Raw genomic sequence first — 27,852 nt, forward strand, 5'->3', positions numbered from 1 at the left:
GAAGTGCTTGCCCAATACTATTTATTGAGATTAGGCCCCTCCATATAGTGCCTTTCTTTACTCTCTCCTCCACTCACTACCCCCAGTGAGTTATGGTACCTTTTCCCTCACTTTCCTTATTCTTTTCTAAACTGTAGTACTCCAAACAGGGCAGAAATTGCCCAGCATCTCTGGGTTTTATGTGTCAACATCATGTGGTCTGTGAACATTACTAGTTAGAAACAGTAAGGACAGCAGCAGAGCTTTAGAGAGCTCTGTTTGGAGGGATTCCCTTGGGTCAAGGCAAACATATATATACCCACACACAAAAATACATAAATGCACATGCATACACAGAGAAGAGTACCTTATATAAATTTTAGGAATTAGAATGAATGCTTTTATTTCCCTTCTGAGCTGTATAGATCTCATGGGATCAAAACAGCTTCATCATGACTCAGAAGCATTCTCAGACTTCCCAAAATCATGTTTTGGAAAGGCAGTGTTTATGAAGTGGCAGATAGCATTAAAAGCTTAATGAATAGTGTGAAACTGGGGGGTGAGTCCTGGATATCTTTTGAAACATTTTATTTCTCTGAACCATCTCCAGTACAGCAGCAGAGCAGAGATTATAATTTAGGTCTCTGCTGGGATGGGCTACACACATTCAGTGGTAGTGTTTGCCTGAGCTTGGCCCCATTTATTTAATTATTCATACTTTACCTAATAAAGCCTAAACTGACTTGCATTTTCTACTCAGCTCTCTGGTTTTCCAGCAGACTTCAGCCTGCAGTCCATAATGTTGCTTAGCTTTTCATGAGTAATGAACTCATGGCAGTGAAATTAAAGGGTGCTATACTGCATTGCACACTTCTGGAGTCTAGATGTAGTGTGAAAGATTAGTTTAAAACGTTTCTACACCTTATTTACCCAAGGGAGGCATGGTGAGTATCAGAGACAAGCACTGCCTAGGGAATCTAAGGAATTAGCTGCTGAGCAGCAGCATATTGTCATTGTACAATTTTCATGCCTTTGGTTTCAAGCTAATCTTCACAATTAAAGCTTCAGGAAACTCTCTTCTTAATGCTTTGCCAGGGTTAGCCCACATTTAAATCCTATGTTAGCCATCTGAATAACAAATTGCAGGACAGCTTAGAAACGGCCAAGACTTACATATATGCTCAAAGAATTTGTGATAGCATTTGCTCCTCTTTAGCATCCCACATGTCATAGTTAAGGCTGCCCTAGCATTTGAGAAGTTGGCAGCTATTGTTTGGATTCAGTGCTCTATGTTTCTTATTCTTGAATCCTATAGGAAAGTGGGGAGATTCCTGAAAATTCAGTGCATGTCCTTAAAGGGGGGTTGGATCTGCTGAGGTCCCAGGGGCTGGTGGAAGGTGGCAGACCAAAAACCAGCAGCTTCAGACTGGAGTCAGATGAACTCCATAACTTGCTAAAGCTAAAATATGTTAGCAGGGCATAATTCTTCAGCTGCTGATATGCCAGATCAGACCTGATGATTTCACAGAGTGTCTGCCTTTTATAGATGGGAATTGATTAACATCTTTAGCTTTCTATAAGGCAAGAGTCATGTCTCTCCACCTACACCACCTACAAAGAAGCCTTTCAGTTCTGGCCACTCACACTTCACCAGTGTGTGGAAGCCAAAGAAGAACTAATTACGTCTCCTGGAAAACTTGGAAGCCCATCACTGCAAATTCTTAGGCTCAGGGGTTCTGTTTCATGCATGAGGAAAGGAGGAGAAGATCATCCTAAATTCAAATTGATAGCACTTTGGTATAAATGCCACCATTCATATTAGCAGAGGACTTGAGGTTCCAGCCCTAAAGGAGTTAGATGAGACTTTGAGGTCCAGATTCTCTCAAAAGCCAAGTCCCAAATATCTTCAGAGAATTAACAGAGACTTGGTTTCTCCCCTGAAATTTAAATATGGGATTAGCTTTTCCCTCTTTGCACCTCAGCATCACACATTTAGCCTCAGATGTGGAACTGTAGCTATGCCAGCCATTATTTCCACTGGAATTGAAACATTTGCTCAGAGATCAGAAGCCACATCAGTGTGGCTACTGTCACATGTTTTGCACAGAGAACTTTTCATTCTTCCTCTGAGTTATCTCTCATATACCTACAGAATGGAGCTCATAAGCCTTCTGAGAGAAATGATGTGTATGTGACATGTGGCAGTGACCCAGCTGCCTAATCCTGTTTTCTGCTATACTAGCCAGATTTATCATGCAGTCCAAGTAGCATTTCCTGCTATCAGTGATAGCTGATATGCTTAAAATTCATTGACTGAGCAGCAACAGCAGCACTGTTGTGGGTTCATTTGAGTGCTCTTATCAGTGCCTTCACCACATTGGCCAAGTTTGCAGTTAATACCACATGCTGCAGTACTCTGTAACTGAAGTGTGATTTATGCATGGGAAACAGCAGTACAGACCTACCAGCACCTTCCTAATGAACTTACATCACACTCAAATAATTCCCCAGACTTTGCTTTTGATTCAAAGCAGGCCAGTGCCCAAGCATTAACCATCAGTAATGTGTTATGTGGAGTCCTTGTTCTGTAGTAGCAGTTGCTCAGAAAACAACAGCTTTTCTAGCATGACAGGGGACTTTGTGGATGCTGAACCAGAATGTTTACTACCAGGGTTTGGCTTTCTGAGGATGAGGCTGGGCGCCACAAAGTTAGATCTGGGTAGCTGTCTTGTCAATTGTACCCAGAGAGCTGTGTGTGAGCTGATGTTCTGGAGGAGTGAGAGTTCTTTACCACAGATAAAGGAGCTTGTCCCCTTGGCAAAGCATTGTGTTGGCTGTCTCTTCTTGCAGTACTGGGACAGCAATGCATCTGCTATGAGGAACATCAGTTTGCAGTGAAATACAACAGTGCGGGAAAGGTTAGAGGTAGCCAGGGAGCCCTCCAGGCTACCTCACAGTATAATAAATGATCGATTGCACAGTTCATGAACCAAGACAACAAGCTGTTGATCCTGACCTCAAACATCCTCTAGGCTGTGCATCTGATAGCTTATAAAGAAGTAGAAGTAAATAGTGAAGAATAATTGTCTTATGCCAAATTCTTCTGGCTTTTTTTTTTTTTTTTTTCCCAACTAGAAAAGCAATTAATTGAAATGTTTTGATGATTCATGAACTGGTCCTACCTCAAATCTTTTAGAAAGGCTGAAATCAGAGGGCAATTCAGTGCCATTAATAGTAGAGCAAATCAGGCAGCTTGTGACTCACTATGCCTTTATGCAGTAGGAGGGAAGGATTAATGTAGGGGGAAGAGAAACCACCGCCACCAAATGCTGTTTTTATTTTGTTACCTACAAGCTTGGCTAGAACGAAGGCTGATTGTCATGACATTAGCTTCCTTCTGCCGTCACAGAGCAAGAGTGTTACAAAGATGATAGGAAATTTACTTTGATAAGGGAAAAATAATCAGAGGCAGCAATGCCCAAAGTTACAAGGCCTAAGTAATCATCATTTGCTTGATTGTCGGTTCTTACTTTAATTACTTTTAAAATTCTGATCCAGAAGTTTCATTAGCACAGGTTCAAATGCATAATAGAGTCAATTTTCCATGTCAGCTTATAACAAGAAAATGAGCAGATCAGATTCCAAATCCCCTAAGGCTTGGCTTTCTCTGACAGATGCTGAAGCAATATGAAGAGTGCTTCAGCACTGATTTTAGAGATGGGAACTCCTTCAAATCCTGTATAGATGATATATCATAAAAGTCTAAACTGATTTTTAACCACGGTACTGGTACCTGGCTCATTACATTCCTAAAGAGATGTTCTGCCATAGAGGAAGCTTTTTTTGTTGCAAACATCTTGCTTGCCTGCATACACAGGCAAATCTGTTTTACGAGTTACTCTTTATGAACAAATGATCCCAAAGTATTCATCCTGTGTTGCATGTGTACACATGGGTATGTTGCTCAGAAGTGGCTCATTTGAGGCTGGAGGGGTGATGGTAGCTGGACTACAAAACTCTGCAAATCGTGTTCAATTTAAAAACAGGTGGCTTTGCACTGATAAGAATGGAGGACACACTTCCTTACAGAACCTGCCAAGGTGTCAACAGCATTCATGTAGTGCTTGGGGAACTCGATTTCTGTTTTCCTCTGAACACTTGTACACAGAAAGCTGTCTGGTTCCACATGAGAGTAAAGCTGTGTTTGCTCAATACCAGTAACTGAGATTTTACTTTCCAAAAATGATCCACAAAAATGATCAGCAGAAGCACAACAGCTCCTGCCATGATATTATGGCCAGGTTTTCAAAACAGCTGGGGTCCAACCTTCTGAGAGCAGTGACTAAGTCAGTCTTCAGTTGAAATACTCGACGGCAGGAAGGAAGGTGAAATAGCTTCTATCAAGATCATACATGGAGACGTGCCTGTGTAGTAACAACCAGCCTGAAAAGCCCTGTGTCCTTCTAGACTCAGAGGGGTGACATGACCTGTGAGCCCAGGGTAAAGCACAGAACTTGATGGATTCTCAATGTAGATGCACTCTTGGCCATAGGGAGTTCACATTGCCTTTCTTCCTCAACTTCACAAACATCAGGAAGAATACTGAAGGATTACAGGAGCCTGGGGAAATTACTTGCTGCTTTTTAGGCAAATATCTGCTGACTGTTTCACAGCTTCTGTAGCAACAGCAGCAGGCAGTGGAGGGGAGCATCCTACCTGGCAGAGTCCAGTGGGGATAGTTCACCTGCTTATTAAGTGTAGCCTCAACAGTGAAGCACTGCAAAGGACAGCAGACTGCCTCTGGGTTCAAACTTAAATGCTTTTTTTTTCATCCACAGTTGGATGCAGAAGCAAGTGACCATCTCAAAGAGCTCCAGGTGAAGCTGAACAATGTTTTGGATGAGCTCAGTGCAGTGTTCGGTAACAGGTCAGTACTACAAGGTCCTTGTCCTTGAAACATTCCTTTCCTTTGTCTAATCTCATTTACAAAAGAAAATAAACTCCTGTGAACTGCATTGTATTTTTCTTTTTGTCCTAAATTTATTGCCTTTAATATACAGAGACCACCTATAGATGTGAGAAACATTTTTGAAGTCTTTCTCTTCTGTATTTCTCTGCTTGGAAATGTAGCTTGGAAATGTCTCAACTGTGAAATGTATTTGAATTACACAAAGTGATTTATTTTTTTTTCAGTAAGTAGTTCTCGTCAGTAGCAGAATTTCCTGCTCCTTTACTGCTCAAAAAGCAGTTTCCAGCTTAGCATTTATGAAGCAACATTCTTGCTTAAACATTCTGCTCTAAATGTATGAAACAGCTGACTGATTTCTGATTGTTAAATGAATACTGGAATAAGAAGGAAACAGGTTTAGAATCTGAGATTGCCCTGTTCTAAAGCTTCTGCAAATGTTATCTAGTGTTTCAGGTAGCTCTTTAAAGTATTGCCAGAGTAATCAATGGCAATTAGGTTTCATTGCAAATATGTTACCATATGTTACCATTTACCCGAGTATAAAAATGTACTCAACTTTATAAGACTTTTGTAGTCTATAGAACTATAGAGCATGTCACTTAGTGAAATCTAAAAATACAGAACTCTTGTCTTTGAAAACAAACACTTCCCATTAAAAACCCCATTCATTTCTTGTTGTGCTGCATAACAGGATAAATACAGGCATGAACTGTAATGTAGCTTGAACATGGGCAAGGCAGAGAACTCAGCCTCCCAGGGTCGATAGCTTTGCAATTCTTATGACTAAAAAATCATACTGGGATTTGTCAAAGACTGTTTGAATTTCACCACACAAAAGCTAAGCAGGAAGATAAGTGAGCAGTTCCCATGGCCAGTAATGGATGCTACTCAAGAAATGGAAAGACTCAAACTATAACTGAATTGAATCAGTAAAGTTCATAATAAGGCAGTGAGTGACCGAGAAATAATGATTAAGGAGGTGATGTTTTTTAATCTTATCTTGGAGAATATTGTCTCCATGGTGCCATTGCCACAAAACAATTAGAGGACAATCTTGACATATGATAATGTGATTTAAAGAGATTATCCAGTATCAGCATACATACTGGAGAGTGTTTTAGAGAGATGAGTCAGCCAGCGATCTAGCCAGTCAGATGTCTCAGGTGCTTAATTTATTCTTTAACAGTCCTAGGAAGTGAAAAGTAGAGCTGCAGTTCACTATATAAGCATGATCTCCTATAGGATATAAACTTAGGAGATAAGGCAGATATCCACAATATTCTGTGCAGAGTCTGTAAACAGTTGCTCTTTCACCTCTGTGCTCATCTGAACACTGCTGATCTTAACTCTTCTTCATCTGTGTGAGATTAACTGTATTTGATGAGAAAGCAGCACACGTCCAGAGGGCCTCACTACCCTTGTGCTGAGAGAGGATTTTGTCTGGACACAGAAGCATTTTCTACTTTGAGGGGAGATAAGTCTTAGAAGGGTTTATCCTTCATGCAAGGCTAGCTGCTGTTTTGTCCTTGGAGGCTGCAGGAGTGAAGGAAGGAATTCCTGGAGGAACTGGGGAGCAGCAGGCCCCTTCTGACAGCATAGGTGAAGTTGTTTTTTAGCTTGCTGCTGCCAAGAGCTCCTGTTAAGCTGTACATCTACACAGTCTTCACTTTCAGGTGAACCTGTTACCACAGTAACTGATCTATTTTTTTTTATAAGACTGGCAACCATTTTTACTTATATGACATTTTATCCATGAGGTCATTGTTATTTTCCATTCTTGACCTGGTTTTAAAGCATCTTGAAGCAAGATCCTGCAATTGATGAAGCAATGGGAGAAGTATGGGGTGGGATTGGCCTGTGACAGAACAGGAACTGTTAATGGCACAGGTAATTTTTTATGCTGTTTAATTTTATGTGGCTTAGGTCTCTGGTTAAGCTGACATTGCAGCCACAACTGAGTGCTGCAGCACCCATTCTGCTAGAAATAGGGCAGGTGGGAGACAGCTATGGAATTTTTCCAGTGAGAGGCAGGCTAGAATTGAGCAAGAAGGACCATGAGGCTAGAGGTGGCAGAGCAGGAAAGGTGACCAGGTGGAGAAGGAAGGTGAGAGCCATGGGATACTCACACCCAACCCACAGGTGTCCTGGTGGCTCACACGTAGAAGTTCAGGTCATTTATGCAGATGTAAAGCTGGCTTCCAAAGTTTCATACCTCCTCTTAAATCTTTACTCTAGCTTCTCTTCCTGGTTTCAAACCTCGGTGCCATTCATAGATAGTTAAATGTCACTTGTAGTGCCTGTTGTTAGTAACTGTTCTTTTAAATGTCAAAGCATTTTCCTTTATTTGTTGAATTGATTAGTTGTCAGCTCTGCTGATCTCTTCATAATTTTTAATCATCTGCATTATTTAATTTTGAATCTCCTCTTAGCAGGAAGAGGTGGAAAAGTAATTGTGCTTTAATGCCTTGTGTGTCACTTTGTTACAGGGAGACTGCACTTTGCACAGCTGAGCCCCACATCCCAGTTTGACACTTGGCATGGACTGTATGGCAGTGGACTGGTTTAAGCTGGTGCCTGCCTTCAGGCTCTCTGTTATTTTAAAGACTTAAACTATGATGGATCATAACTGGATTTCTGCTGATGGATTCCTGGGTGCTCAGAGTGGGGCATGCCTTGTGTCATTTCACCATGTGATATTCCAGTCTCTGTGGTGGAGAAAGCAAAGGGTACAGCAGGGTGCTTCAAGCTAAGGATAACAGCATTTCTTGAAGTCAGGAAAGGATATTTTCTTGCTGCAAGATGAATGAACAAACTCCTCTCGAACATGCTTGTGTCTCGTGTTCAGAGGTGGTCAGCTATATGTGGGTGGTGGCCATAAGGAACTGGAGAGCGTGCCCCTTGGTAACAAATACAGTAAGGAAAAGAGCAGAAAGTTTTGTGAAAGAAAAGTGTGAAACTGAGTGAACTTGAAATTTTTCACCTTGTATTTCTGCCACTAATAGTATTGGTTTTGCCTCTCTCCTATCTGTGCAGCTTTCAGACTCGGATTGATGAGTGTGTCAAGCAAATGTCTGATATCCTCTGTCAAGTGAAAGGGACAGCAAATTCTGCTGCTAATGCCAGAAACACAGTTGCACAAGATGCAGATAATGTCCTGAGGCCACTGATGGACTTCCTGGATGGAAAGTAAGGGAGTGTTCAAATATATGCTACACACACAGTTCATTGGATTGGAGCAAGAATGAGGCAGACGGGAAAATAGCTCCATATTCTTGGATTGTTACTGAGATTTCCAGTCTCCAAATTTTCAAGAAGAATTAATAGCTTTTCTTCCCATATCTGCTTCTCAAAAGCCATGGATGGGCTCTTCAGCCTTTATTCAATCCAGTTGTGACCCAAAGCACACTCCAGTTCTTTCTACTCTGGCAGTTATAGCAATCAGCAAAACACACTGCTGATCAAGTAGTGAAAAAGATTGAAATCTAAATTTTCTAGCTGTGGGTTTTTTCCTATAGTGATTTTACTGCAGCCAGGTAGCAAGCATATTGCAAACAGTGCTTATGTACTTGATACATATTCTACTCAGTATCACAGTCCTGTTAAACATCTGTTCTAGTCGTACCTGCTGCTGTTCTGACTAGCAAATAAGCTTCTGAATGATGGGACGTGAACATGATTGATACAGTGCTTTAATTAACTGTTGCATTAATACCATACAGCATGATCAAGTCAAGTCTTGAACTGCAAAGAGAAACAGTTTGTAATCTTTATACAAGTTAAACTTAATGCTGATGTACATTTAGTAAGGGATGACCAGCAATTTTCAAAATAAATGCTGCAAAAGATGTGAAGCTTTACAAGTTTAAAGTATAGGGGGTTTGGTTGTTCTTAGTGTTGATTATCCCATCTTTCTTTTGTGTCACTGTGTTCTAAGTCACTCTCTGCAGCAGCCATTCCATTTGGGAGCCTTCTGATTTGATAATTTTCCATGCATGCCTTCATGAATCCTGAAAACCTATATTCCTTTGTACCATTGGGAACATGGTATGCTACAAGCTTGCCATCCAGCTGTGGAGCAAATAATTTTGATGACTATAATCCATGCTTGGATTATTTTCTTCCCTCCTTTACATAAGGAGAGTATTTCTTTAATGCCTCCTGCATCCCACCCGTATCAGTCCTGTCCCTGTTTGGTTTTGTTCATTTACTGTCTAACCAGCTGTGGAAAGAAGGGAAACTGGGAGAAGATGTTACACAATGGAGAAGAGTCAGCTGTCTTAGTGGTACTGGCCACAGAGTTCCTGTTCACCGTGTGATCAGTCAATGCTGAAGTTCAACAAATGTTTCAAGGAAGAAAGATTCTAGCACTTCTTGGCCTTTTTTATAGCCTGTACAGTAATAAAGGAAGAAAACCTAGGGAAATAAAGCTCCTTGTGTTAGAGCAGATAAACACATGGCAGGTGATTGGTGTATGCAGTCATGACAAAATATGGAGTTGCCCAAGAAATATTTTGGGGTGGTTTTAGAGGTGAAAGATTTAGCTAACTTCAGCAGCTTTCAGAAGCTGTGCAGGAATTTCTGCACAGAAGTCTTAATTTAAGTATTCATCAAAAATCATTATAGTAACCCCTTGAAGCTTAAAGCCTATTATTCTATATTTATAATTTTTTTCTGTATGCTCTATAAACTAAATACATCTTCTTAAAGGGATCCTGTATCTTGATCTCAATGGTACCTGCTCTTATTTAGATAATATGTATTATTCCAAACCGCTATCACAAAGTGACACCTTCAGTAATCCCCAGGTCAATAAACAGAAATTATTGAGATCAGAAGTGTCAATCATCCATTTTGTGGTTTTAGTGTTTCTTGTGCTAGAACTCCAAGGATGAGCACACATTCTGTGCTTTAGAAAAGGGAAGATTTTTACTAAAGCAATTGTTATGAGAAGGTGCTTTGGATAGGGCACTGACTCTTCCATATGGAGCTCCTTTTTCATTGCATATTGAACTTTTCATTGCTCTTTGAACTTAATCAGTTCTTGCTCTCTCCCTGCAGCCTGACACTGTTTGCAACTGTGTGTGAAAAGACAGTGTTGAAACGGGTGCTGAAAGAGCTCTGGAGGGTGGTAATGAACACCATGGAGAAGCTGATTGTGCTGCCTCCTCTTACAGACCATACGGTAAAGCATTTTATCCTTTCTGACTCATACCAGAAACTGTTGCCATTGCCTGTGTAACTCATCCCCCTGACCTAGTGAGTCATCCATCCAGGTAAATTTGTCTGCATGTAGCCTGCCTACATGGGAAAAGGATGGAGAAACATACGTGTAAGTTGGTAAAGAAAGAGAGCCTCTCTATTTATGGTAGGGTTGCAAGATACCGACCACACTCTAGAAAACAACCACAGTTCAAAATCCATGATCCAAAAGGCCTTTCTGTCCAGTGTATCAGTTTTCACTGATTAGTGTTTTGCAATCCTCTAAGGAGAGCTGTCTGTGTATGTGGGAATTAGGGAGCAGTTAGGCTTCATGTCCTTAGGTCATGACCTGTAGCCACTTTTGCCCTATCATCTATTAGCCAAAGTGTGTCTCTATATAGATGTGGTTCATTTGAGCTTGATTTTTAATCAACTATCCCGTTTTACCCCCCGCAGAAGGCTTAACACCAGCATTGGCTGGCAGGATTTCTCTGTGATCCTGGGGAGTTGGAAGCAAGTCCAGATAGTTTTTCTTCAAAGGCAGTCTTTTGTATAATTGTTCAGCTGTGTGGACATGCTGGATGAATGTGTGTTGTGAATGTAGTGATGCTTTTAATAATGGAACATTAACTCTTCCCCAGTTCTGAGAAACCAGAGAAACTGATTAAATGTCAGCCATGCATGCCTAGCTGCTTTGGGGGATGGCACTCAGTTGGGGCAGTGTAAATTTTGGGCTGTAGCTTCATTATTTACAGATGATCCAGAACTTCTTTTCATCTTGCTCTTAGGGAGAACTTGCAGCCTGTAGCTCAGTTATGCAGCCTTACTTTTTTCCCGGTGGTGCATAGAACAATATTTGTTTTCACTATCCAGCAGTTCCCTCACATATCTGGAGTGAGATTCTTAGGTGGCAATGTTCAGGGAAGTCATGCAAACCTGCCTCTTGCTATAGGTGTTTCTTGCTCTGAGAGGGAAGGCCCTTGTCTCTGACCTTGGTGATGATGATTTTAAGTAAAACTGTTGGGATGAAGTGCACTATCATACCTACAACCATGAAATTAGCATGAGGTGTAATTTGCTAAAGACTGCTTTCTCTGAGCTCAGATTTGGAGTAATCATTTCTGCTTGCCTTTATGATTTGTAAAGAAGAAAAAGAAAATAAATTTAGGAAGGTGAAATTTCTTTGTCTTGGTTCTTTGGGAGCAGGTGCTAAAATCATCATGTAGGAGCATCATTAACATGACCCATTTGGAATGGAATCAGTGAGATCAAGGGCCTCAGAGAGAACTAGGGAGGAACTGTTTGAGCTTTATACTTGCTAGTTTTGGATTTCAAAGGCAGAGTCGGAGAGTGATTCAGTACTTGTATCATGAAGGAGGCAATAATAACTGTGATCAGCCAATTCTTCCAACCTGCTAAATATTGCTATAAGCCATTTAAAGTTTTTTCATAATTTCTTGTTACCATCATTTCCGTTTCAAATGGAGAAGCAAACTGAAGCATATACTCTCTTGTCTGAGATAACTCAAAATGATCATAGCTGGATTTCTTGGTGCCTAATTAGTTGCATGGTAGTAAGGAGGGTGAACGAATTTAAACTGGAAATGAGTTGCTCTTCCAGTACGACCGCTGTGAACAATGCAATGATTAAAATAAAATGGCCTTGTCTGCAGTCCTTGAGCAGGGAACTGGTGGTGAGGCTGGATGAGCTGCAACGATGAAGAGCTGCTTCTACTGTTCTCTGGGGCATAGCCATTTATTCTGTCACCGCCAGATTTTCATCATTCAGTGAAGGCTAGCTGGGCAGGGGTAAGGCAAAATTTGGGGCTGCCAGCATGGGCAGAAGCGGTACTTTCTCTTTGCTATTCTACTGCTGTGACAAGCCTCTCTTATCTAATTTGACTTGCCTTTTTTTCCTTTTTCTTTGCTCTTTTTTTTTTTTTCCTTTTTTTTTTTCTATTTTCTTTTGAAAGCACATCAGACACAAATAGCCTCGGGCACTATAACACACTTTTCTCCCAGCCCTCAGCAACAGAAAGCCCTAGTGATGCCTCTCTGTGTTTGAAAGACCACTGACAGGGATTTCTGTCTTAAAACTCATGTGCAGCCCTTAAATGTAGGAGATATTAATGGTAGAAAAGAATCTCTTTTATGGAATATTTTCTCTTCTTTCTGCAAAACTGCTGGAAATGCAGAAGTCTTTTTGATGGAGGTCATGGAAAGAATACTCAGAAAGAAAGTTCCCGTCACCCTGCAGTTTGCCTTGCCTGTCACTTGCATGACCCTGCCACTGCAGAGTACTTAAATACCTCCTTCCAGACTTAACAATTGCATTTAAATTAGCTTCTGGAAGATTCTGCAGTGTGGGGCTCAGGTGAGAAAGTGTTAGCACTGTGAGGGATCCAATGGGGACATGGCAGTTTTACAACCTCCCACTCTGATGACCTGATCTGTGTCTCCTTCATGACTTTCAGATGGGCAACTTCTATGAGCATTCTCTGCCTGTGACTTCTGAGATTAGCAGCAATATGATCCCTGTAATTCACCAACTAATTCACACCTTACTAATTTTAAATCCAGCATGTACTTAAACACCTTCTATCTTGGTTGAATGGAAATACACTCTGGGAATCCATATTTTGGGGTTCAGTGCACAGCGCTTGGTGATATTAACAGAATAGTTAAATTTCTTTCTCAGCTGCTTGCGATGAAACTGCACTATACCATCAGTGACTAGTCAGGTGAGAGAAGAAGCGCTCAGTTTATACCCAGGTGATTCCTCTAGTGCCTCTCCTTTATTTATTTCACACAGCAGCCTGCAGCCCTTCACGTGAGGCTCTGTTTGTGCTTGCTCCTGCTGTGCTTTTTTCTACTTGTCAGACTTCTCTTCACTAAATAAGAACATCTTCCAGGATAAGAACTAAATTTTCTTTGAGCTAAGGACAGAATTTGCATTTGACTTACAGACTGCCTGTTTTACAGGTTCTTCTGCCTGAGCTGCTCCAGAGCTACTCTGTGGTGGAGGAAAGTGGGGCTTTAAGAGGTTTTCTGAAACCTTTCTGAACTTCTGTTAGTTTAAATGAATCCTATCCCTTGTACTAGCTTAGAGCAGAAAAGGTGAAGGCTGCCTCTGTGATGAGGAGAAAAAGCTTTCTTAGCCTTGAATAAAATTACGGTCTGTGAACTGCATATGTACCTAGTTCTCTGTACTGACAGGTAATTATTTTCTTCTTTTCATGCCTACTTTTAAGCTTACTTTGTCAATTTTTGTGGTTTAATGCACCACAACAACTAAAAAACTGTTTTATCTTAATGTGTGCTAACAGACATCACCAGATAAAATAGAGTTTTTAAAATTATCTTAAATACTGTTAAATTATCTGATCTCATTGTTGAACATAGAAATTACAAAACTATGGGAAATAAATGTACAATATGAGATAGAACTTCCTTTTAATGTTACAGATCAGAAAAACAAGCATCACATTTAATACAGTTTCCATAAAAGGATTGGAATCCAAAAAACTTGCAGTAGGCTTTTGTTTCCTAACTTTGTCAGCTGGGCAGTAGGACAGTTAAGCTTTAAGGGTTTGAGTCACTTGGAGTATAAATCAGTGTTGTTGTGTTGGCTTCCAACAATTAGACTTGAGTCAGCTGATGATCCTTCTCTGCATGCTTTCACTGAAGGACTAAAAAACATCAGACCATTAACAAGGAATTTAAGTCTCTGTGTAGTGGATTATAGGTGTGTTCCTTGTTTCTGAAAAGTTTAGGAAAGTACAACTAATGTCACGGAAGAACAAAGAAAACCAGCATAAAGTCCCATTTCCTTTCCAGCGGTGTTTGCTGCAGAGCTAGGCATGATTCATGATGAGGATTTAATTTGTCCTCATATTCTATCCTTGACATTTTAATCAATTCCATTGTGAGCAGCTTTTCTCAAATCTACCTTATAATTTAAGCTCAGTTGTTTTTACTCTCTGGCACAACTGGAATAAGTCCTGTCTGTAGAGCTTTATGGTATGTTTTCCATGCATAAATTACTTCTCTGAGGAGTATGGCATCTTGTTTACAAGAATGCCATTTGGCAGAGGAAGGAGCTGTCCAGATTTTCATTAGATGTTACCAGCACTGATGACAAACTCTGTGTAACAGCAAAATAATTTCTCCTTGCAGAAGCATTGACATAGATTGTCACTGATTGACAAGCATTTTCTTAGCGTGCAAGAACTGGAAGTTATCTGAGCAGCTTTATTCCATGAAGCGTATCAAGTTGCTAGTTATTGCTCAGTGTTACTGACCTGCCCTCCTCCGTAGAAGCCTGAGGCAGGAAGACTATGTGCCTCAGCTGGATAATGTTGTTGTTCAAGTGTTTATAAAAAAGTGTCCAGTGAATGCTGAAAATACTGATTTAAGAAAGGTTGATGTTAACTGTGTTTGGAGACTTTTTCAAAATTACAGATACAAAAATGTTCTGGTTTTTGTTTCGTGCTTGGTTAATGGACTCAAAACCCTTAATTTTTTAAGACCCCATCAGTCAACAGAATTTCATGGCAAATCATATAGAACAGCAGGCACATTCTATTGGGTAGCAGAGGCTGGTGAAACCCTGTATTCTGGTCAGTTATTTGGCATGGCCCACAGTGAAATCTCTCTGTTGCTGTTGGTGTGCAGTCATTTTCAATCCTCCTTGATGGAAATACACTGAAATTCCTGCTCTTTCAGATTAGAGGCCTGTACTCTTCAACACTATCCGTTGGATGTTGACAGCAAGACAAGCTCTCCTTCTCATTTCAGGAGCTTTCCTTTGTAGATTCATTGTGCTTGCCTGCACTTTCCCCTTCACCCCTGCCAAAAGTTGTAAATTTAATCATTTATCAAGAGCTTCTGTTTAGCTAGAAAATCAATAATGTTCATTCTGTGTCGGTTTGCATTCAACAAACACGAAAACCTGAGGAATAGTGAGGGTTAGCTGGTGGTTACAAGTAGAGCAAATCAAGAGGTGATCTGTGGTTTCAGGTCACAGAGTCTTTCAGCTTGAAGAAATTTCCAAAGCTGGAAAAACTAAAGAAAAGGCCTTTTCACCCCTTAAAAAAATCAGATCTGGGCTGCTGCTGTAATGGGCAGAGGGTGTCCGGTTGCCCTAGAGCAAGTCTCAGGTTTTCCAGTGTTACATCTATAAGTTGCTTGTTTTTCTTCTGCTACCCCAGGCAACAGGTATAGAGACTTTTGCTGAGGGGAAACTTTTAGAGGGGCTGATGTTCGTTTTAATCCTTTAAAAAAAAATTTATTTTAGCAGTGATTTTTGCAGTAGAAGCCAGTTCCCGGGGCCTGCTCTGCAAATCTCTGTGTGGGATGGTTCCTCTTCCACAGAGTACTGACCTGAAGAGCAATGAACAAATACCAGGGAAGGAAGCAAAGGAAAGCTGAGTGACATTGGCAGGGGCAAAGGGCAGTATAGTAATTCTGGGTTTACATCTTGCTTCATTACAGTTTGAGCTATTTTGGGGTGGGGTGTGGTCAAGACTGTTGTGGTTAAGTAGGAAGCTTAAGGACTGTTAAGATCAGAAAGTATAGTAATGGAGAGGGAAGGAGAATTGGATTTACTGGAGACCTCTTGTTTGTGAAACAATCAGTCCTCATACAACATGTCCCATCCCAGGTTAGATGGGGCTCTCAGCAACCTGACGTAGTTGAAACACATTTTATGTGTTAACATTTTTCCAAATGTTTAAACAATGTCTAAATAACCAGTTGGTACATAGGTATCATTTAGCTTTTAAACCAGAAGAGGGTAGATTTAGGCTAGAAAAAAGAAAGAGATTTTTTTTACAGTGAGAATGGTGAAGTGCCTTGAAGCAAGATTTCCTGTCACTGGGGTTCATCTTCCCTTCAGGTTTCTTCATTGGTTATACAGGTTATTCAGTAAGGCACAGTGGGGGAAGAAGAGCCATTGGCCAAGCTCTAGGACATTTGAAGGTGATGCTGGAGTATTCAGTAGACTTTGGCAGTCTCTCACCCCTGAACAGCTGAGGTCCAGTTTTGTTTGTGATCTGATCTGTGCTTACCCCACTGTGATGACTGAGCTCTATCTCTGTGGACAAATTCTTCATCTTGGGGTTGTGTGATCTTCTGCTGTGGCCAGTCTTTTCAGTCTTTGTATTTATTTAGATGTGAAATCTACAGGAGTGTTTGGAGATGGCCTTCACTCCAACACTGTGCAATCCATCTGAAGGTTCATCCTGTATAAGTGAGTGGTTAGCAAGACATTGTGCTCTGAAATAGCTCTTGATGTGGTATCCACAGAAGTGCTAGGGTTTGTACTAGGTAATAAACAGGAAAGGAGTCCAGTTTTTGTACCTGGCCTTGGGATGGTTATGTGAAGTTGCTGTGAACTTACTTGACTTGCTCAAAGGAAAGATATGTGAAGCTTGTTTATAACCTTTCTTTTCCCCTCCTTTCTTTTCTAACTTCTGCAACCATAGGGCACACAGTTGATTTTCAGTGCTGCTAAGGAACTGGGACACTTGTCAAAGTTGAAGGTATTGTCCTGCATGACTTGTGTTAATGTCCCTGTGTGTAAGCATGGAAGTGTGGTAGTGCGTAGCATGTCTTGTGCTTCCAGTGGTTTGTTGCTGAATGCAGTTGTAGAGAAATGCCTTTAAATGCATTAAATGTGCTTTTAAGTGCATTCTACTAACATTAGCATAGTGCTTAACATTAAATCTTACCATGTGTTTAATCATGAAAATAGTTTTTCTCTTCTGTATACACGGCAATAAGTCTGGTACATTGATTTCAAATGAAAAAAATGAAATTTCTCAATATCTGGCGAGCTCCTCCATATCTCCATTTATAAAAGGGAGTCCCTATTGCTTGGAAAGACTTGCGTTAGCTGTGGGTGAATTACATCGACTGTTAAAAAAATAACTGTTGCTTATTGAAGAGAGCCTGTGTCTGTAAATTCCTTCTGCGTGGGCTCCCTTCACAGGCAAGCTGGCATTTAGCAAGAAGGCTCTGTTGATGTGTTTTGACAGTGCATGACGTGACAGTGCATGACATGAGCATTATGAAGTGCACACCACCTCATCATAAGCGAATCAAGCACTAATTCACTGATCACGACAGGAATGGTATGAAAATAGTGATGCCTTACAGCACTCAGATTGTGCTCTGCTGTGGTTGCACTTGTGCTGCAAGACTGGTATTGGGCAAGAGGAGAAAGTCTGAGTGCACAGTCTGCTGTGAGGGAGATGGAGTTGGACCTGAATTCTCTGTCAGATCATGACCAGGGAAATCTTCCCAGTGCAAAGGACATTCTCCGAAGTGATTATTGCAGTTTCAAAAGGCATTTGTCCCTCCTGTCCCTTCCTGTGCCATCCCTTCTGGTTTTGTCTTGCACACTAATACAGCTGTCTCCATACACCTATGTCCCTTGCCCAGCAGGTACATTTTCCATACATGTTTATGGGGCCCATACACAGCTCGTTTAATTCAGTCCTTATTAGCAGTCCTAGCAAGTGATCAGGGCATGCAGGTGTCATTAGATGCACACCTGTTCTCCAGCTACATTCTGAGGCTGGTACACAGCAGTTAATAGTCACCTAGCATAAGCCTCCAAGTGTGTCCCCCCGGGGGAATAGCTGTCATTTGTGCTGAGTGATGGCCTTATGCACTCCCACAGTCAGGCTGTCATCCCTGGTGACATGGTGTCTCATGAGGATTGTGTTTCCTTCCCTGCTTCCTGCGCTTGCAATGCTGTGTGTTGCTTCCATGGGGGAAATGGGGAGAAAGGATCTTTGTAGCCAGCCTGGGAGAATGGCAGCTGAACCACAGCATCCAAATGTGACTCCTGTTTCCTGAGTTTCCCCTTTCTCTTGTAAAAGCATCCACAAGGACTCATCATGTCTCCACATGATGAAAAAGAAGCCATCCCTGCCTTTTACATGTACTCCTGGTGTCTGAGTGCAGAGCTCTGAATTTGCTGTTTCTTCCTCCAGGTCCCAAGGGCAGTCTGTGAGTTCCTGTGGTTTGCTTGCTTTCTTGGGCATGGCCACTGAAATTCACTGTTATCTTCTACTTGTTCCATATTTTCTCATTACTGGAATTTCGAAGCGTGTACCTTCCTGGCACCTTTTGCCAGGAACGGGTTTGAAGCTTTGGTGGTTTCTATTTGCACTGGTGGGGTGAAGGCTGTCCCCCAGCAGCATCCTTTCTTCAGTTCAGTTACTGTAAAGCTTAACTTTGGCGACTCTGGACTTCATTTTTAGAAATGCACGTAATCATGCAAATCAGGCAAGCCCTGGTGTGTGTTCAAGCCTTTATTTGCATATCCACATATAGAACTGCACCAGTACAGGTACACAGAATTTTATATGTGGCAAGACAGTCGTGCTCAAGTGTGAAAGCACCTGAATTGTGGACACCATAAGGGAAATGACATTGTGTCCAGTAGAATTTCCATTAGAATAGGAGTTTTATAAGAGTAAAAATTGTTGGAGTCTGTGTAAGAATTATGGATGTTATATTTTTTGTCCTTTTGTTTTTGCAGGCTCATACAAACTAATAGGGAAGGCACGGTTCTTCAGACTCCCCCTCCTCTGCATTTTTCAGTTCCACCAAAAGCCTGGGAAAATTATGGGATGGATTTTAAGCTTTATTTGTCTTAAATAGGACAGGGAGAATAGAGTGCTAGTGAATCAGATAACTCAGCTGAAAACTGAGACTGACACACCTGACAAGCACAGGCTCTCGTCCTGATGACAAATCAATTTCACAGTGTATTTTAAAATGCTCAGAAAGCCAACAACCATAAACTTGGCTCCTTGGTGCCACATACCTGCCTCCCACTTATTATCAAACTCCTTCTGCTCAGTTTGTTTAATAGTCAGCAAGTGGAGCAGGGAGCAGCTGCCTCCTCTTTCTTGTGCTACCCCCAGGGTAAATAGCCAGGCTCTGACCACAGAGTTTCTTCTGAAAATACCTGTGGAGAATACAAGGATGAGTCTGAGAGATCAGGAAAAGTTTTTTGGGTGGTTTTTTTTGTGGGTTTTTACTTTTGTTAGTTTTTTTTTTTTTTTGCTTCTTCTGCTTGAACTTGCATAATTATTTGATGTAAATATTTGTTTCTTGCTCCTGGCTAGCAATCTGGGAAGTGCAAGGTAGCACTGTGCGCAGTTCTTTATAGGAACAGTGTGGGATTTGCAGAGGGCAGGTATGCACAGGAATGACAGTCGTAGGCTCCTCTCTGAGTAGGTGCAAGTATTACCAGTCCAGTCTCTGGATTATTTTTACATAATGTGTTGAAGAAAATGACACTGGAAAACTCAGAGAAAGCAGTGATGTATTGCTGTGCATTGACAGCATGGGCTTGGGTGGAGTGGCCTCTCCGTGGGGCTGAATGAGCTCTGTAGGTGTTTGAGAGAAAAGCGCTGACCACCTGGTTTCTGTGGCAGTTGGGGCAATCTGGCAGGCAGGCCTAGAAAGGCATTTTAGCAGATGTAAAAGTAGCTCTGCCTTGGGAACACATCTATCCTCACTAAACTGGCTTTTCCCATGAATGTGGCCTTAGGCTCTGGCTGATTTTACACTTAATCTGACTGTGAGACAGAGAAAAGAACACTTTGCCCTCTGTGTACTGCAGTCTCTGTGTACTGAAGTGTGAAGCCACATCATCTTCAATTGAATTAACCCCAGCTCACAAAGAAGAAGGAGGAGAGCTATTGCTCCCCTCAGGACAGCATATCATAACAGAAGCCAAACTGCAGCTCACTAAGTACTGTGCCCCTGCACACAGTTCCCAGACCAGGAACATCCTGTGTGAGGGAAGAGGCACATTGAGGCACATCTCTGCTACTCAAGAAAGCAGGGTGTGAATTTGTCTGAGAAACTGACAACTTGATAGGAATCTTCTGTGCAGTTCAAGGCTTCACTGTGTAAAGTTGGTAGCTAGATGTCTGTGAGAAATGTGGCTAATGCCTTAAGGCTGTCCCTAGACTGCAGGGAGCCTTGTCTCCATAAGGCAGAAGATGGATTGCAGTGGATAATGAATGGAGACAGCATCAGGTAGTGTGAAGGATCAGCAAGCTGCAAGATAGCCAGCAGGTCTGTCCCTCTGAAACCCACACGTGGTGTGCTTTACAAAGAGGCAATTCAGCGGATGTGTCTCATGGGAAGTGTCTAGGAGCCTGTGACATGTTTAAAGTAGGGATAAAGCCTTTGACTGATTGGCCTACATCTTTTTTATGAATGCTTTAGAACCCAACCTGAAGTCAACTGGCCTGACCTCCAGCTGCTCAGTTAGAATATGGGTTTCTGCAAAGCTTTGACTTCTTAAAATAAGCTGTTTTCTCCTGAGATCTAGACTCTCTAAGCATCAGAGAGAAGGAGCTTAGTGAAATACCAAAGGATGGCACATCCTTGTAGTCACCAAGGACTCTAAAAGGGATGTGCTTCCACTGCAGAAAAGGGAAGTCTTTCCCAAGTAATTTCATAAGCTTTTTGCTGTTAGAGTTGGTGGGTCTTAAGGAAAACAGTGTCTTCTTATAGAAAACTTACTTTGTTTTACTTCTTCTACACAAATGATGGAATTAATTGGTGACCTTTGTAGTTTTGGAAGAGTTTAAAAAATCCACAAACAACAGACATAAAACAACTTTCACTAATACCTAGTACTCAAAATTCCTTGATTTAGATGGTATTTGGAGAGTTTCGTTTTGGCTTTTCTAGAATGGCAGTGGTGTCAGGCAGGCTTCTGTTTAGGTTTTCTTGAGAGACAAACTGTGATTTTTAACTGTCACTTACCTTTGTCCAGTTCTTTCCTTATTTATGTCTTCTGTGCCTGCAAGAAAGAGAGAAAATTAGTTTATTTCCAAGTTAAGCTGTAATAAATGACTCTGAGAGACTCCATTAAACATTTTTTGAACAGCTGAATTAATGCTGACGCCACATAGATACAGCGTGAATCTGGAGAAAGTGGTGATGCTGGGGACTCCTTTTCCTTTAGCCTCTGACAGCACACTCATGGCAAATACAATGGTTGTTTGCAGGATCATATGGTGAGAGAAGAAACCAGGAGCCTCACCCCAAAGCAGTGTGCTGTTCTGGACCTGGCGCTGGATACAATCAAAGTAAGTGATTCCATTTCTGTTTCTGCTGTTCCCAACTCCATCCTGAAGTCCTCTTTGGGACTGTCCTGGTTCAGGAGATGGCAGGAGTTTGTCCCTGCTGTCACCCTGATAAAGGCTCTAAGTGAATACTGCCTGTGTGTGTACACCTGAAGAGGTTCAGGAGACTGGTGTGCTGGGAGTCAGCATATTCACATTTAAATGCTTTGGAAGAGGAATGCCATGAGCAGTTGGTGCGCACTGGTCTAAGAGCTGGGTTGCCAGTACAGAAGCTGTTTTGTGAATTTTTCCAGCTGTTTCCTATCCGTACAAACAGCTGCACATACATGTTGGTTGCTGGTTGTAATTCTTGCTCAGTACCTTTCCTGTTTCTTTTTACTCTTAGCAATATTTCCATGCTGGTGGGAATGGTCTGAAGAAAACCTTCTTGGAGAAGAGTCCAGACCTACAGTCACTTCGATATGCTCTCTCCCTCTACACTCAGACCACGGACACTCTCATCAAAACATTTGTCCAGTCCCAGACAGCTCAGGGTGAGACTCTTTTGTGTTGGCAGGGTTCAATGGAGCTCTTGGCTCTGCTCATAATTTCTCTTCCTTGTACTGCCAGTTTGTAGAGTGCTTTTGGCAGTAGAATTTCTGAAACTGTGACAGTTTGGATCTTGTGAAACTGGAAGAGAGGGAAAGGGGGTTATTTGCCACTCCATGACTACATTTTGGGAGAGCAGAAATACGTGAAACATAAGGCCTGGGGTATTTGTGGTCTTTTTTTCTCTTCAGTCTTCACTTAACAGTCACGTTTCATGAATTAATGTGGGTGGGTGGCTTAAGTGAAATTTGAAATTACTGTACTGAGGCTTGTGCAGTGGTGTGAGGCACCATTTCAGCAAGACACCACTGCAGAAACCTGACAGTGCCTGTGTCACAGGCCAGCTGTGTGTGTGGCACAGCCCGTGTGGCCCCTAAGGCTGAGTGACAGCAATGTGGTGAGTCACGGAGCTACAGACTGCCTGTAAAGGGAGAAGTTTCTGAGGAGAGCAACAAACACACAGTTTTGTCTGCAGCCAGTACAGGATATGTGGGAGCTAGATGATTACAGATCACCACAGCACGTTAATAAGCTGCTGGGGTGGGTCACCAAACTGTCTGGTGACTCTCTGAGAAGCCTTATGGCTCAGTGCTGGTTCATTGAATCTGAAGGGGTAAACAGTTAATTTCATTGCTTTCATGTGAACATCTCCATATTATTGTACAGAATAATTTGGTCTCTAGTCAAGGACCATCACTGGCTGACTGTGAATGTCACTATTCTCAGTAAGAGGAGACAGATGCTACAAAGGGTTGAGTCTACACAAAAACTGGGTTTTTTGTGTTTTCAGGCTGTTTAATTAAAAGTCTTGCATTAAGCTACTTCATCCCAGCAGCAAAGTCATACAAATCCCTAGCATGGGATCCTTTTTCTTTCAATCCTTCCAAGCCTAAGAGAGCTGGCAACCCCACAGACTGTACTAACTGTGCCAGCAGGTCATCACACTGAGTCCCAGGATCAAGGGGAAAGCACTCCCTAGCTCACACACTTTCCCTTCTGTGTAAATGAGGCTGCTTGATACTGGCATTCCCCTAGCAGTGTAGAGAGTTCAGAGATTTTTTGAGCAAAACAGGGTTTGTTTCTAAAGAGGAAAGTTTAGTTTAGTTTTGATGGGTTGAATCCTCAAGAGGAGGCTCAGAGGGGACCTGAAACTACCTGGAAGGAGATTGTGAGGTTCAAGTTGGTCTTTTTTGGCATGTGTCAAGTGAAAGGATGAGAGGAAATGGCCTGAAGTTGTGCCAGGGGAGGTCAGATTAGATATTAAAATTTTTTTTTTCATTTAGAAGGTGGCTAGACATTGGAATAAGTTGCCCAGGGAGGTGGTGGAGAAGTGTACAATCTCTAGAAGTGCAAAAGAGGTTGTCTGAATGTAGAGTTTGGGGACATAGTTTAAGGATGATTTTGGTGGTGCTGGATTAACAGTTAGACTAGATGACTGTGCAGATCTCTTCCAGCCATGATAGCTCTGTGATTCTGTGATCTCTGCCTGTAGCAGCACGATCTAGTCTTCCTTATGTTGAAACATACTTCATTAAAACGCTGAAATTAAATAAAAAATCAGTACCTTTGAGAGAATGGGCCTGTAGCTGTGTCCCAGCAGAGCAACAATGACATCCAGTGGCCAGACAGGTCAAAGACTGCTATGTCCACTAGGGACTCCAGGAACCTCGCTGCTACCATCACTTACACAAACCACCTTTTAATGTGGAACTCGAGTGCACACTTGAGTGAGTGCTTACAGTCTTTGCTGTTCCATGCACATATTTCCCATTATATATCCAAACTATTAATTAAGTGAAGCTAATTTTTTGTGTGAATACTGTTAAATTGCTGTTAAAGTGTTAAATAAGTGCTGAGGTAAGATATTAGAAAATGTGCAACATTGATGTTCTGCAGTCCATACTACAATCAGGAGTATTTAAAATAAAAGAAAGAAAAGTGCTCCATTGAAGACACAAAAGTGACAAATTCAATGCTGATATGAGAAAGTGGCTTCATGCAATGCATGATTTCACTGTAAAACTTCACTGAAGGCAAGTATTTAGCAGAAACACAAAGGTCATGGAACATTATCATTACCTCTCAGAAGCAGGAATATACAGGGCTACCACAGAAGTGGGTGCATGGGTATTTATGCATTTTTTAAGAACCTTAGAAAGAATGAAGCTCTGGTGTTAGGGCATCAGATGCACACATTACTCAAAGCTGACTGATGACATTTCTTCGTGACTTATTCTAAGCCACTGTAGGGAGCTAGTACTGGGCAGCTAAGCCACTGGTCCAAATCAGTATCTTGTACATTAGTAGTCTTGAGAATTTTGGACCCTGTTTGGAGGATAAAAAATTAGAGCTAAGCCACCTAATATCTGCAGAATCAGTGCTGGGATATCTCTGAGAAAGGCATGACACTGATCTCTTCTCTGTGCTGACCAATGACAGGACCTGAGGGAACAGCCTGAAGTTGTATCAGGAGAGGTTTAGGCTGGATATCAGGAAAAGGCTCTTCCCCTGGAACAGGCTCCCCAGGGAGGTGGTCACAGCACCAAGCCTGTCTGAGTTTAAGAAATGTTTGGACAATGCTCTCAGGTAGAAGGTGTCACTCTTAGGATAGTCCTGTGCAGCGCCAGGAGCTGGACTCAGTGACCCTTGTGGGTCACTTCCAACTCTGCATATTCTGTGATTCTGTGACTCCCTCCCAGCACTGGGGTTAAAGAAGGATATTACTTACTTACCCTTTTCTCATTAACCATGGCTGGTAGATGGGCTTGGAGAGCTGCACACAGGTTGGAGGGACAGAAGGCGCAGCACCACTATTTAAAGCTGACGTTTGCTTACCAGAGCTCTGTGACTGAGGTTTCCCTTTGCATAAGTGCCACAAGCTCCTGGGAGGACATGGCTTCATGCAGTATCATTTAAATGCTGTTTGCTTCTCTTACTTCCCTGCTCAGTGGTTTGTGAGGTACCTACTGCTTTCATTTCATTATTGAGTAGGCTTCTATGGCACTATACTGCTAAATGTTTGCTCTGCAGATTGGATCAGGGCTGCAATTTAGTTATGTCTGCACAAATTCTGTTCTGTTTTAACCCAGACTATATCTTACTCGCAGACAGCCTTGCTCTCCAAATCCTGGTGCAGAAGATCTAGGAGGATATTTTGTCTGTTAAGAAATAGAATATTTGCCTTGTGTTTAAGTGACATTGCTAATTGTGTTGTAATTCATACTCTTCTCTCTTTATCCTGCTTGCTTTCTTGCCTTTTGAATTCATGTCTCAGTGCATGATGGGAAAGGTATAAGGTTTACTGCTAATGAGGACATTCTTCCTGATAAGGGTATGTTCAAGATTAATGTTGTTACCATAACAACATTACCCAACTGCCTTGCTTTTGAAATCATCTTGCCCATGCTCAGAAACCTTTTCCAGAGTCCTGTTCTCTGTAGTTCCCTTGTAGAAGTGAACTTCCACTGAATGCTTGCATCCCACAGACTGAGCCAAAGGTTGTGTGGTTTGGAAGTCTGTACCTTGCCTGAGAGCCTGATCCCAAGCTTGAGATTCATTAATGGGATGTGAAAGCTGTCTTTAAAATGGACTGTTTTTTGGGAGATGCTGCAGAGTTGTTCCCCTTCCCTTTACCATGGGGTGTGTGTTTCAAGTCCTGGGCTTGCATGTGTGTGGTCTGCTGAGAAGGGCTACTGTAATATATGGGAATGTTGGATATGCACTCAAGGTTATGGCCAAGCTTGAACTATCTGGCTTGAAGGGGGCGTTATCTAAAGGTCTGGATGCCCAGGAGACCCCTATATATTAAGTCTTGCAGTGTTTCATCTCTTAATTTCTTTTTTGCTGTCCAAAGTCTTTTTGTTATCTCAGGTGAAACACATCTAAAACCCTTTGCACGAGCTCAGTTCTGCAGTTTCACCTTTCAGCATTGCAATACCAGTGAGGCTTTCATGTCAAGAATTAAATGTGCTTGTCACTAAATGTAAAAGTATGCATACAGTTATACATGCTCAGAATACTTTTTTGTTGGCCATCTTCAGAGCAGTTTTTTGTCTCTGAAAATTTCAGTTCATAGAACAAGATTTTTATGTGAAAAGACAAAAATGAAGGTAGGAAAAAAACTGTAGTATGAGTTTTGTGTCCTTCAAAGGTAGTGGGATGATTCTGTTCTTATTCTTCTGAGGCATCAGCATCTCCTTTATAACCTACTAGTTACATTAAAGATCAACAAAGACCTGAATGTTTGGTGGCTGATGTTCCTGTGGATGTGGCCATTACATACTGTTGGTAATTCTGTCTCTTCCTGTGGAAAATGCCAACAGTTAAGTGACAGACCCACACCATCAGATGGATCAGGTCAATAATTAAGCCTACCAGTTTTAAAGCTCTGTGCTTATATACAGAAAAAAAGCAATATTGCCCTTCTAAGTGAGGAGGAAGCAGTACATTCAAGACCATATTTGTTACAGCCTAAAGATTGTTTAATGTGCTTAGGTCAAGAATGAGAACCTGCCCTGAGGTAATAATTTGAGGTTCTGTTTTGGTTGCTCAGATACTTTTACTGGTATATTAATGTGACTTTCACTGTCTACAGTTCTGTGGCATGTAATTTTCCTCAGAGAATTGCACAGGTTGGCACTCAACCTCTTGGTTTTTAAATTAGTGTTTTTGCTGCTGTAGACCATTCTTGTGAAAGCTGACTTATTAGATCAGTCTAATCAAAATGTTTGTGTAATTATATCCTTCAATCACCTTATCTAGGATTTCAAACAGACCAGTTTTTCACTTAGTAATGTATCTTACCCTCAAATTTGACAAAATAACTGCTATTCATAGATACTCAATTACCCTCTAGGTATCTCAATTACAACAGCCTTGCTAATTGTCAAACTGAGGTGAGGCAGTTATCAAAGAGAAAGTTGGAAAAATCTCACTCTCTTATTGAGATTTGATTTTCATTTTGCAAAGCAGTTTTTTTCTGTAATTTACGTGGCATCTTAATTTTATTACCCAGAAAAATGTCATTTCCACATATTACTTGATGATAATTATGATTAAAAGTTTAAAAGTTGAAGAAATCATAATACATCAATTGTAAGGTTCATGAGATCTCCCTCTTTTACGAACATGTTATCTTTTCCCTCTGAAGCTACATCTTGTTTTCTCCCTGGCTGATTGATAAAGAGAAATAAATATGCAAATTGTGAGTGCTTCTCTCTCATCAGTTTTGATGCACAACAAAGAAGGGGTTTTCATCATCCTCCAAAGGGAAACAGATAAACAGTCAGGATGACAACTTTTAGGTGATGCACAACATGCAGAAATGTTATTGTAGGGTGAGACTGCACTATAGCTCTGTGCAAATCACTAATACCTATGTATTTTTCCCTATATTTCCTCTGTTGTGTGATGTCCTCTCCTCCTTTTTCTTTTATTGTTGAATTTTTTTGTCCTCCCTTCTTACCTGAGCAGACAGGAATGCCAATGCCCACCACTGGAATGCCTGCATGTATACACAGTAGCTTGGCAGGAACCTCTGAAAAATCCTTACTCCCTGTGAAGGTCCACTGTTGAGGTCTTTTAAAGTCTTTAAAAACCTTCACTGGTGTTCTCAGTAGGATGCAATCTTCGGTGAAGTGGAAGAAGTGTTGGTGTTTCTGTGTGTTGGGCATGTGAGCCTGATGTTATCTTGCACTACCATGACATTCTCAGTGCTGACTGAAAAGCTGGCCCTGGGAGGTGTGCTGTGAAAACATCACATTGTCTTCCTGAGGCCGTGAAGATTTGTGCCAATGACCAGTAATCCATGAGTGCGTGGGGGGGGGGTGTCCATTTTCTTCCAACAGGCTCCGGTGTGGATGATCCCGTGGGAGAAGTGTCCATCCAGATCGACCTGTACACCCACCCGGGAACTGGAGAGCACAAGGTCACAGTGAAAGGTATAGCGAAACACATGCTGCTGCCCAGGCTCGCTGGGGCACATCTCCAGCT

General features: G+C 41.6%; 1 protein-coding gene across 11 annotated transcripts in view; it reads left to right on the top strand.

The window, feature by feature from the left end:
* The window catches only part of UNC13B (unc-13 homolog B), a 208,244-nt gene that overhangs the window by 176,031 nt on the left and 4,361 nt on the right, over positions 1-27,852 (top strand). For 6 of the 11 annotated variants that reach the window (XM_072922644.1, XM_030258839.4, XM_072922640.1 and 3 more), the window contains 8 exons: positions 4,818-4,906; positions 7,982-8,134; positions 10,007-10,130; positions 16,633-16,689; positions 21,196-21,276; positions 21,659-21,806; positions 25,136-25,192; positions 27,708-27,800. In XM_072922644.1, the coding sequence (XP_072778745.1) occupies positions 4,818-4,906; positions 7,982-8,134; positions 10,007-10,130; positions 16,633-16,689; positions 21,196-21,276; positions 21,659-21,806; positions 25,136-25,192; positions 27,708-27,800 (802 nt within the window). The remainder of the gene's footprint in view (positions 1-4,817; positions 4,907-7,981; positions 8,135-10,006; positions 10,131-16,632; positions 16,690-21,195; positions 21,277-21,658; positions 21,807-25,135; positions 25,193-27,707; positions 27,801-27,852) is intronic. The other 5 variants (XM_030258840.4, XM_072922645.1, XM_030258836.4 and 2 more) reach the window with 3 other exon arrangements.

Source organism: Taeniopygia guttata, chromosome Z, assembly GCF_048771995.1.
Source record: "Taeniopygia guttata chromosome Z, bTaeGut7.mat, whole genome shotgun sequence".
NCBI classification, from domain to species: domain Eukaryota; kingdom Metazoa; phylum Chordata; class Aves; order Passeriformes; family Estrildidae; genus Taeniopygia; species Taeniopygia guttata.